The 12,452-nt window shown below is 40.0% G+C and overlaps 1 protein-coding gene across 1 annotated transcript; it reads left to right on the top strand.

The window, feature by feature from the left end:
• Nucleotides 1-1,475: 1,475 nt before the first annotated feature.
• Nucleotides 1,476-7,539, top strand: LOC149834679 (sugar transport protein MST6-like). Its single transcript, XM_090011521.1, has 4 exons — nt 1,476-1,732; nt 2,463-2,785; nt 5,210-5,839; nt 6,959-7,539. Exons 2-4 carry the CDS (start codon nt 2,477-2,479, stop codon nt 7,415-7,417), a joined length of 1,398 nt encoding a protein of 465 aa, XP_089867647.1. The 5' UTR covers nt 1,476-1,732; nt 2,463-2,476; the 3' UTR covers nt 7,418-7,539.
• Nucleotides 7,540-12,452: the final 4,913 nt, after the last annotated feature.

Genomic DNA, 12,452 nt, shown 5'->3' with positions numbered 1-12,452 from the left:
CTTGGTCGCTGTTGAGTTTTAATGGGCTAGAGGACATAAACCGAGTGAACCATGTTGGTCCTGCCGGCTCGGTTTGCCTCCAGCGATAATAATAAAATACAATTAAAAACAAAAGTAGCATAGTCAAAGCAAAGATGGCTGTGTGTAACGGTTCACTATGAGCCTCAGGCGTTAAGAAGACAAAATAAACATTAAAAAAAAATGGGAATTTCAATAAAAAACATTTTTTAATCAATTAATTTCAATAAAAAATAGCTCCTTTTGGACAAAACGGTTTTGGTAGGAAAAAAATAATAATAAAAGAAAGTAAAGGCGTTGACCATGAAAGGGCTGGCTGGGTCCCACTCTTTGTCAGCTTTTCAAAGTTTCAACTGAGTCAAGTCAAGTGGGCGCCTCAGGTCCGTGTTGCCACGTAGTAGCATCAGTGTGATGGCCGTATCGTTCCTAGCGTCCGGGTTGGGTCCGAGTGAGGAGTTGAACTCCGTTGGATCAGCGGTGGCCATCCAAGGCCATATGTCTAAAGAGAAGGAGGCGGGGGGCTAAGCTGGTTCTGTTCGGATCTAGATCCACGTAGGCCCACCTGAGCGTATTATTGGGGAATGACCGAAAAAACGTCAAAGGGTTTGATAGATCTGGTTCGGAGATAGGCCTTCTAGACCTGGATATGGATCTGGTAAGATTCGAACCACTGTCACAAATCTCGCTTTGGGAAAAAGACATACCACTCATGGGAAATCACCCCACTAATGTGCCTTGACTTTAGTGTCGGTGCCGTCTTCCTTATGCATAACATAAAGATGCAATAAATCTTTTTCCTTGTGTGGGGAATACCACCTCAGTCAAACCGGGCCAACTAGCTTGTGAGTTGGCTAGGTATGGTCTGCACCAACTTTGGGCATGGGAATCTAACTCATAATTTAGGTTCCACTTTTGAGATTAATCTAAATGACTCACATAATTAACAATAAGATTAAAGAAAAAATGTTGTATAATGAGACATGATAAAACACCTTAAGCACTTAATACATATACAAATTTTGCTCGATATCATAAATCTCCTCGCTCTTGGAAATATTTTTGAAAAAAATCAGTTTTCATCTGAATATTTTAGAGGAAATATCAGGATATATGGAAGTGTAAAATAAAAAAGAAAGACGTAAGTAATTAAAAGACATTAAAAATATGCTACAATCGATCGTCTTAATATCATGATACATTGATGTTTTAAGTGTAGCTTTTTTGGCATTATGATAGGCTTCCAAAAATCACGATATTTTTTCACCCATATTTGTTACATTATCAAGTTCACGACCGAGCAACACTGCGCCCCGAAATCACAACCCCCAATCAAAAACAATTTCACAGCGGTGAATTCTTTGTTTTGGCTCTCTTTCTTCGGGTCCGGACCCTTGTCCCGAAATGACCATTAATTTGCCCTATAAATAGCCGATACTCTCCCTCCTCTCGACATCAGTCTCTCTTCGTCCTCCTTCTTCTTCTTGCCTCTTCCTTCATCGTTATTATTTCTTGCTTCTTCCCTTCCTTTAATATCCTCCCTGGTTTTTCCTTCTCCTGGAAGCTTCCCAGAGGGACTGGAAAAATGGCCGGGGCGGGTTTGTTGACACCCGCGAGGTTAAGAACTATGCCGGGAAGGTCACGCTGTTCGTCGTCTTCACGTGCATCGTCGCCGCTACCGGCGGTCTCATCTTCGGATACGATATCGGGATTTCAGGTCGAGATCTGACAAGATCGTGATTTTCTTTTTCTTTTTTTTGTTCGGTTTTTGCTTCTTCTTTTTTATTTTCTGTTTTCTGGATTTTTTCGGTCTCTGATGCCCCTAGTCCGAAAATATATTTGGCGTTGAGATATGTGATGATCGGGAATTTTTTCGGATTTTATTTTTCGAAGATTTTCATAATTCTATGGATATTGAGATTTTCCTGAGTAGCGAGGAGAAGAAATCTGTTGTCTCTCGTTTTCTGGTTCGTGATTGAGATGAACGACGGTTTCTTGATAATAATAATTTCTGAAATACTTTTCGTAATGTTTCTCTCTTTCTAACAGGACCTGAGTATCCAGAAATCTAGAATCACAACTACTTTTTATGTATTTTTTTTCTAGTTTCATGAATTTTTAATATCTAACATGGAGTCGGGATAAAACTAGACCGGAAAACTATTTTTCAAGATTGATTTGATATCTTCATGGAGATCAGAAGCTTAATTTTCATCTGATTTATAATTTTTCTTAGTTTCTTTTTCCCAAAATGAATTAAATCTAGAACCGAAAAACAATTATTACAGTTGTTTTCGATATATTCATGAAGAACAAAAGTTATTTTTTTCTGATTCTCTTTTTGAGGTTTTTTTAGCACACGGATTGTCATCCAATTTTTATTAGAATTTCATCTGAAGTTTAGTTGACAAATAATTTTTTTTTATCTTGTATTTTTTGGGTTTTAGGTGGAGTGACGTCCATGGATCCATTTCTGATGCGCTTCTTCCCCTCGGTGTACCGGAAGATGAAGGCCGACACTAACCAGAACCAGTATTGCAAGTTTGACAGCCAGCTCCTGACGACGTTCACGTCGTCGCTCTACGTCGCCGGACTCATCGCCTCGTTCGCCGCCTCGGTGGTGACTCGCATGTTCGGAAGGAAGGCGTCGATGCTTTTTGGCGGTCTCACCTTCCTCGTCGGTGCTGCCGTCAACGGTGCAGCCAAGGACGTCGCCATGCTCATCATCGGCCGCATTTTGCTCGGTATCGGCGTCGGCTTCGCCAATCAGGTGAGAGCGCGAGACTCCTTCCTTTGGTTCTCTGTTTCTCCTATTTGATCTTCCCGATTTTCCGATTCGGAACTCTCTTTCTGAGTTTGTATACTTTTCTTTGACCCCATTTTCGTTTTTTTTTGTTTCAATTATTTTCTATGTTTCATCTCTCACTGCAATATTCTCCTAAAAGCTTGTTTCTCGCCTTCGCTCTTGTCATTGTGGGTTGTGTCCGTTTCTTCTGAGCTCTTACTGCGAAATTCCGCGTTCCGACCTTCTCCGTTGAGGGGGCTCTGTCCAACCTTTCAAAGTACCGTAACTCAGATTCTTCCCTTTGCATTTTGGACTTTTGTAGTTCTGTATTTTTCGTATTCATATTTTTCATAGTGCATGTATTTTTCTCCAGCTTGAGACGATATGGATCTCTATATATCCATAGTGGATAATTTCAGCTAATTTCCAAAATCTTCCCGCCAATCCCGTGAGTCACAGAGTGAGTGGCCGATGATTGTAACGAGGGGCTGAAGATAATCACCTCTCACGTCCTTCTCCGTCCATCTTCTACATGGACGGTGGTTAAAGACACAATAATGACTCACCTTACTGTGCCATGGGCTGTACATAAAAAAAAGAATGCCTTCTATTTGTTTGGGCCCATGAATGTGAGAGTTCTACTTTCGGGGGACGGTATCGGAACACGAACGACCTCATATCAAGCACATAACACCAATCATGCTTCCTTTTGGGGCCCACGGCTGTAAAGTGTGTGGAATGCTATGGTCGTTATGATATTGCTTTATGAGATTGCTGTCATTTGGACCACGTCAGCAATTTTCGAGTCCTTTTTCTTACTCTGTTCTTTCTGGTCCGCCCTTCTTCGGCTGACGGGCCTTGATTAATTTAAAAAATTGCTCGCTATCTACTACTTTTTCGCTTTTAATTCTACTCACAGAAGTCTCTCTGGCTTTCTGTGGTTCTCCTTTTTCATTCGTTATCTTTTGGTGGTTACACGGAGTGGGTGTTGTGGGCGCCTTGATTGAGTCTCTTTTGTCCCTCTTTCCATTTCTGACGTAACCAAGACTAGGAATTCAGGAGTAGCTCCTTTCGCGTACATGACTTTAGATGTCCCTCTTGTAAGAGATTAATTAACGGACTTCTTCCTTAGTTGGGTGGAAACAATTAAGGTGATGCCATTGTTTTTGTCTCTAACTGGGGCCGTCTTGGAGGTATATTGGTAACCGTAGAGTTTACGGATCTCATTATTGCCAGTATGACAAAATTACTAACAGTAGTTTCCTAAACCAAGTCAATGGTGAATGTGATCAACTGGGCGGGGGTGCTCTGCTTGTCTGGCAGGAACGCTTAGTGCACGTCACCTTGTGTTGGGACGTTACAAGTTCGAATCCTAATGATATATAGTTGTATAACTGGTAAGGTCTGCCTAACCTCAGCTTTCTCTGTTGAGAAAAAAGTCAATGGTTAATGTGCCCCAAGGGGGATTGGACTTTGGCGTAGTGGGGTGATCCGGCCTTGACTGCTAGACTGTCAGTGAAGGTTCGATTCCTATGAGCCTCTCTGCGCAAGCCAACGCGGAGCATAGGCCCTGAAGCAGGGGGAGTTTTACGTGGTATGGTATGTAAGAAGATTGCGGATACGGCAGGCTGAGCAATCAGGTCTTCTTGCCGGGTGGGCTTTTTTCAGGTTATAAATTAAAAAGTCAATGGAGAATGTGATAATTTTTAATTATAAAATATTACTGCCAATCATCATGGTCGAGGACGTCATGGTTTTATCTTCTCTCGTTTGGAAATATTCTAAACAATTAAACAAGTCTTTAAATTTCAAACATTGTCGATTTGCAACAAAAAATCTCTCAATCAGATGTTTGGAAGAGTACTTTCAACGCAATAAATAAATCACTTGAAGAATTGGGCACCCTTCTCTTTTGACAACCACGGCGTCCCTGTCAACTTATTTATTTCATGTTTGGTCGCTTGTACTTTCCGTCGGTGTCGCTTGTGCCACTTATGTAAATTTTTACCCTTCTTTTCTTATTTTGATTTTCTGCTTTCACAACTTTGTCCCATATATTTTTTTTTATCAGAACCTTCCAAGGCTTAATGTGAAATTGGACGTATAGGGTGCGCTTGACTACCACGGATCTAAGATCCGAGGATCTCTAGTCCCAAACACACTCCCCCAATCGAGCTTGAAATTCCCGGTATTGAGAGGGTTTTGGCCTAACTATGATACCGATTTTTATGAACTTGTTTTTGGCGTCTATTTCATTTCTTTGTGTTACTTTATGCTTACACGCTTCAGGATTAAGGCATTGCTTAAAAACACACTTCCTGTTTCAACGAGCGCGTCTCCCTTCTCCCGCCCACTTTTTACTCTAGTAACTAAGAAACTAATTATCCGTCTAACCTTGGAAAATTGCAGTCGGTACCCGTCTACCTCTCCGAGATGGCTCCGGCGAAGATCAGGGGAGCTCTCAACATCGGCTTCCAGCTCTTCATCACGATCGGCATCCTCGCCGCGAACCTCGTGAACTACGGCACCAACAAGATCAAGGGCGGGTGGGGCTGGCGCGTGAGCCTGGCCCTGGCCGCTGTCCCCGCCGTGATCATGACCGTCGGCGGAGTCTTCCTCCCGGACACCCCCAACTCCCTCATCGAGCGAGGCCACCACGATAGGGCCAAGCGAATGTTGCAGCGCATCCGCGGCACCACCGAGGTGGAGGAGGAGTTCCAGGACCTCATCGACGCCAGCAAGGCGTCCAAGCAGGTGGAGCACCCGTGGGCGAATATCGTGAAGCGGAAGTACCGCCCCCAGCTGGTCATGGCCCTTTTCATCCCCATCTTCCAGCAGCTCACCGGCATCAACGTTATCATGTTCTATGCGCCCGTGCTCTTCAAGACCATCGGCTTCGGCAACAACGCCTCGCTCATGTCCGCTGTCATAACAGGCGTGGTGAATGTCGCAGCGACTCTGGTTTCCGTATACTCTGTGGACAAGTACGGGAGACGGTTCCTTTTCCTCGAGGGCGGGATCCAGATGTTCATCTGTCAGGTACTCCCTTTTTCCGCTTTTTGAGCTCGATAAATGAATTCGTCATGTTGGGTCATAATAATGCCCTTTCGTCTTGCCAATTTGTGTCCTCTTCCTACTTCCTACTTCCTACTTCCTACTTCCTACTTCTACTGTGAGGTCACTCAATCGGCTAGTGAGTCCGTTTCATACACGCGTGTTGTTGTTTCCTGGTTACCCTTATGATTTTCTAACCGTGAATACCTAAAATTCCCCCTTCCATTCATAGGCAGGCCCGCTGCAACTTTTTGGTTCACGCCAGGCTTCATGCATTAACGACAGCGCAAATGCCTCTTTAAAGGCTCGTCACCTATGTTTGTGGTATCTTATCCACGGCCCCTTTGTAAGAAATATTAGTAGCTGTCAGCCAGTCACCTCCTTTCTTAATAGTCATATTCCCTCTCATCCTTTCATTATTGACGTTCACATCCCCTCCTACCCCCTGCAGTCTGTACTAAAAATAAGCAGAAAGGTACGCCAATACTGCTACTGCTGACAAACTCATGAATCAATTCACATTGTCACTGATTAGGTAGCAAGATATTGATTCTATGCTGATATTGACTACTAATAGCTTTCGTTTATTGGAAGCAGATCAGGTCATGCTGAAAATGAACGTTTTCGCTCATGCTGACATCGTGGCCATCCGATTTGCATTTTAAAAAGCTCAAAAGTCAACAAAACCACGTGGCATTCATCCAAAATGCAAACAGACGGCCACGATGTCCGCATGAGCAAAAACGCTCATTTTCAGCATGACCTGATCTGCTTCCTCGTTTATTGTCATTGATTCTGCTTCAGTAAAACCATCCCATTTTCAAAACCTTCTATATATAGGGTTCCATATTCCATCTCTACTTCAGTTGACATTAAAAAAACGAAAGTTAACCTCCACACTAAAGATTTTATAGGTTGCCAACAATATAACAAAAATAAGAATCACCATCTATTTCGATAGTAAAAAAGAAGAAGAAGAGAGGAATATATATTGAGCGCAAACTTCAGTAGAGTTTTGGATTAGGCATATAAGATTGAATTGATTGTGAAAAACACTTGGATTTAGCTCATAGTTCCCTGTTCCACTCTCTCTTTTTCCGGCAGGTGGTGATTGGAATCATCCTGGGTGACAAGTTCGGGCTGTCGGGCAGCGGAAGCCTAAGCAAGAGCGAGGCCAACCTGGTGGTGTTTTTCATCTGCTGCTATGTCTCGGCCTTCGCATGGTCGTGGGGGCCCCTGGGGTGGCTGGTGCCCAGTGAGATCTTTCCCCTGGAGATCCGATCTGCGGGGCAGAGCATCAACGTCTCCACCAACCTCCTCTTCACCTTCGCCATCGCCCAGGCCTTCCTGGCCATGCTTTGCCACTTCAAGTTCGGCCTCTTCTTCTTCTTCGCCGGGTGGGTCCTCATCATGACCACCTTCATCTACTTCTTCCTCCCTGAGACCAAGAATGTCCCCATCGAGGAGATGTCCCTCGTCTGGAGGAAGCACTGGTTTTGGCGCAGGATCCTCCCCGCAAACAATGAGGAGGTGGAGATGCAGAAGCCAAAGACCCTACCATAAGATGGTCAGGACATCAATTGTTGTTGCTAAACGTTTCTTTTATCAGAAAAACTTAGAAAAAATAATCCTTATTTATCCTTAATTTTTTCATGCTAAGTTATTGAAAAAAAATCAAAATAAAATATAGTGCGAAAATGTACTCAAAATGCACTGAAAGACCTTGATGAAGTTTTTGATCTTCAAAAACCTCTATTAATGACTTTTTTTCTTTTCTAATTTAATTGAGAGAGGAATGATCTCTTTCTTGGGAGAGGGAAAATAAACTGTCACTATATATGATTTTGAGAAACCATAACCCATTTGTCTTCTTTTCAATTCAGTCCATCATAAAATAAAAAATTAACATATAATCACACGTTAAGCATCTACACATTATTATAATCATACTCTATAAAATGTCATATGACCAAACCGCATACGATCATTTTAAATAGACCAATCTCTTAGATAGTTTATAATGAGTAATTAATTATATAAGTAAGCTCCCACAAAATATATTCTTCTTCCTTCTCTTTAGTTTCAACTCCTTTATTTTAAAAATTGTGATACTTGGATACATAAGATTTTTAAGGGTATAACCAATGGGGGCTCTGCAGTTAGTGCACGTCCCCTTTTGTTGGGACGTTGCATGTTCTAATCCCTATGGTATAGTTGCATATCGGAAAGAGGTTTGCCTAACCCAGCTTTCTCTTTCCAAAAAAAAAAAGATTTTTAGCATTTTCAATCTCGTTCTGTGATGCTTTCAGAGAGAGAGAGAGACGAGAAGCCAAGCTTGCCCTTAAACATGATGACCTCGATTACACGTAAAAGCCTAATCATTAACTGAACCATACTTTTGTAGCTAGAAGGTTTACACAAAGGTCTTCAGCACTAAACGTCATCTTTATAAAATAATCATGATTACATCAATAATCAACATATGCAAGACCCAACTGCATATTCCTTCCGTTAATCGGCCATAAAACTGTCCACCTTTTTTCTTTCTTTTTCTTTATTATTTTTTTTTTTTATGACAAGAGGAACCTTCGCTGAGAACCGGATCACTTTATAGAGGCCCACCCCCCTCAACGAGGAAAACCTTGGGTGGGGTCACCGATACACAAACCCTTAGGGAAACCACAAGTTTGGCACCTGAGAGGGGTTTAGCACCTTCTCCCAAGGCTGGCTGCCACTGATGCGACGCCCCACCTTATAACAACAGTACCACCCTATATTAACTACCAACCTAAGCTCCATCTAACCAAAAACGTATTTGCATATCACATTTCTTAATTGCTTAACTTTTTGAGATGCTTCACCCTCATATCAATGGAGCCCCCTGTATGGATCTTTTCGCTTCAATGATTGGTCTATGAAAAAACCCCTCGTTGACCACTGGTAGGATCTTCTGTGATCTTCAGATCGGGTCCTTGTGGGGCTAGGTCTAGTAGTGGCGCATATCAAGCTGAGCTCACATAGTGGGATTGCAATAGCAACTATGCCCAAGTACCCAACTATCATCAATGCTACTTGGTGAATCTTTTGGTCACCATAAATTTGATTAATTTCAATTTTCTTGTTTTAAACAATGTGGTCATATACAATAATCGCATGATAAGGATGACAAAGCACACAAGAAAAGATTGCCTTCAGCATTTAATCTTAGGATAGGCCAAGCTCCACATGGTGGGGAAGAATATGATGGGCCTAGTTGTGCAAGTGCATGGGATAATTTGTCGTGTTGGTGGTCCTAATTGTGCAAATGGATTGGACATGGGTATGGCAAATCAAAATCCAAATACAAATATCAGGCCGGGAATAACTCCAACTCTATATTAGGATATTCCAAATCAGATCCAATATTTTTACGTTGAACCTGAATCGGAATTTGTAGATGACGATATTTGATACCATAGAAGAGGTTGAAAACAAGGGTTAAGTTTTCCAAATCAAAATGTAATCGGGTATGATTTGATCAAGACTCTAGTTAAATTGGATAAAATTAAAAAAGGACCGATATAGATTTGAACCCAAATCCAAAGAAGCCCGATCATGTAATCCCAAACCCGATTGAAATGTATATTTGGATTTTAATTGAAGATGATACATATCTGAGAACAATATTTTGGATTCGGATCAGAGGTCCTAAGGAATCCGATTCAATTGCATCACTAGTTGTACGACGTCATCCAATTCCAAACTTTTTGGGTGGGAAATTCAGTATCACGGGAATCAATCAGGTTGGCACTTGTTACACCACACAGAGAAAGCAACTCCAAAAAGGAAACAAAATCCTAAAGTTTAGGTTTGGGTTCACATATATTCACATGTTATAAAGTCTCAAAAACAATGAGATAATGTGGAATGTATAATGGCCAAAAGAGTTGGAGGCAGCGTTATCTTGTCACGCTTTTACAATGACAAAAGAAAAGAAAGCCAAAATAAACATAACAAAGTACCTCCCCACTTATTTATATATGCCCCATCCAATAAAATCCCACCTATCCTAATTGGACCCATTTGGATCTCATGTCGCATTGACCAATTTTTCACAAATCTTGATATGAAGATTTTCTTGGCAAATTTTCACATAAATTTAAATTCTTTGAAGAAAACCTTGAAAAAATGTTGATATATATATATATATATAGAGAGAGAGAGAGATCGAAATACATAGGAGAAATATATATAAACATATCAAGAAATATATACAAAGTACAAAACGAAAAGAAGTGTTAACATCTGTGATAAAATCGTGAGTTAATAGGCAAAATTTTAAAAAATATGGTAACTTTATTTTCGGGATTATATCAGCTTCCGATAAAATTATGATTTGTTGATACTAATTTTTTATTAAGGTCTGAACCAAATTTACCCTTCGTGGACCTATATAAAAAACACTTGGGCTAACGGTTTCGCTTTTTCTCTTTTTACAGATTAATGTAAATTAATTAGAGAGTGCTGTTTGGGGGTAGTTGATAAAATTAATTTGGGGGTATATCAATTATCCTTACTATACCCTACCTTCCCTCTTGAACGTTTGAAATCCTATCCATAACCAAATCCCAATACTAAATTGGATGATACATCATGGTCCATTACACTTTTTGTAGATTTATTGTTAAAGATAGAAACGCAACAGTTTTCACCAAGAATCACCATAAATAAACTGGTTGGCTGTTATGTACTGACAATGCCTCATTTTTTATATAAAACCCAATTGGATCCCAAATGGCCTAACATTTTTTTTTTAGCTTTTGTTGTATTTCGTAATATGTATTAACTTGTGTTATCTCTAACAGTAGTAGTACATTTTTCTGATGCAGTTTATGCATTAGGAATGTTTTTGATGAGGTAAACCCTGAAGGTGGTCACCGACGCTCAGGCCTTTACAGAGCCCACCAGTTGAACTAGAAACTTCGGCCTTGGGTAGCTTTTGTTACATATCCCTTAATATTTCATATCATTCTTGTAATATGAAAGCATCTAGTCCAAATGAAGAGACTGTTTATCACCTGTTTTGGGCGTGTTCTCTTTCAACAATTATTGTCCTCCTGGCCTCGTATGACTTTGATTGTCAAGGACTTGATTCTTCAACCGGTGTCCGTATGCCGGAACTGACGTTGGTGGTACTTTGGTTGGCGTTGTTGGCTCATACGTGCGTAGTGTAGCACTTGAATAAATGAGAGAAACAGTCGCACGTTCAACCAGGTTTTTTCACTACCCCTGATTTTTTCATCAAGCATACCCCCTAATTAGTAGAGATCTTCTACTTGGTTAGGATTTGATGGGGATTCGAGGATTTGAATTGGTTACTACCTTTGTTTCTAGCTGAGCCTTCTATTTTTTGAGCATTATTGGTTGTGAGGATCCTCCTCACCTAAGGCTGTTTTTTTTTTTCTAATGGCAAGCTGGGGTTAGGCAGACCCCCTACCAGTTATACAACGATACCATTGGGATTTGAACTTGCAATGTCCCACTAGCTGCTCCTACCAAACAACCCGAGCCCCCATTGGTTTCTCAACCTAACGCTGTATTTATCTATTTAATTAAAAGCCCTTGAAGTAGTGAAAAAATGTCAAAAGACATTTTAGTCTTCCTTTGAGAGCATTGAATTAGGATAAAAACATTGTTTTCATGTGTTACCAAAATTAAGTTTCGGGATAGAGTCGTCAAAAACACCCTCTTGTGAATGGTATTATCAATGGTGTTGGAGTTGTCAATTCCATGATGTAAATTGGTTCCATTTACAAAAAAAAAAAAATCTAACCAACTACAAGTTTAACTAGGCAAAGTAAAAAGTATACGGTGCATAGTCTTGTTTGCATAATTCTAGCCACTAAATTGTAAAACTAACTGTACAGATATGTTTAACATGTTTTATTTTTTGTCATGTTTAATACACCATAAAATTCTATTTTTGAGATAGTTAAAATCAATGACAAACAATTCATGAAAATAAGGGTGCTTTAAAAATGATATAAAACATCATATTTGAAACATGTTTAACACATGAAAAAAAGAAATACAATATGTTAAACATGATCCAATGGTTAGATTTTGTTTTCTAAGCTTAGATCTATGCAGATCAAGTGTGTACCAAAAGCAAAATCAAACAATTGGATAATGTTTAACATACTCTATTTATTATTTTCATGTGTTAAAAGTTAACTCAAAAATGTTGTTTTACACCATTTTTTAACCACCTTTACATTTATGAATTGGGAGTGGCTGAGAATCTCATGGTGTATTAAACATGATGAAATCTTCTAGTATAGTAAATAAATCATTCTAAACACATCTGTATTTTTTATATTATATATATAGGGTCACTAGAATATGGTAACTCAAAATATGTGAACCATAGTGTGAACTATGCATTTTCAACACTTTTTTTGCAAATCCAACCCTATAGATGCATTCAGTGTGGTCTATTTGCTAGGAATTGATTGTGGGATCATGTATTTTTTATGAAAAACATGATTTTTTGGATGCTTGAATATTTATAAAAACTCTAAGCCATTGATTTTCAAGCCTTAAGAGATCCTTCTTATGC

Source organism: Nuphar pumila, chromosome 6 (genome assembly GCF_984573655.1).
Source record: "Nuphar pumila chromosome 6, dmNupPumi1.hap1.1, whole genome shotgun sequence".
NCBI classification, from domain to species: domain Eukaryota; kingdom Viridiplantae; phylum Streptophyta; class Magnoliopsida; order Nymphaeales; family Nymphaeaceae; genus Nuphar; species Nuphar pumila.
This window is presented reverse-complemented; position numbering and strand designations above follow the sequence as displayed.

Bases quoted from the DNA above. Each gene is read 5' to 3' on its own strand.
- LOC149834679 (XM_090011521.1), top strand. From the start codon at position 2,477: ATGGATCCATTTCTGATGCGCTTCTTCCCCTCGGTGTACCGGAAGATG. The intron at 2,786-5,209 runs GTGAGAGCGCGA...GGAAAATTGCAG, and splicing joins GCGTCGGCTTCGCCAATCAG to TCGGTACCCGTCTACCTCTC. The intron at 5,840-6,958 runs GTACTCCCTTTT...TTTTTCCGGCAG, and splicing joins TCCAGATGTTCATCTGTCAG to GTGGTGATTGGAATCATCCT.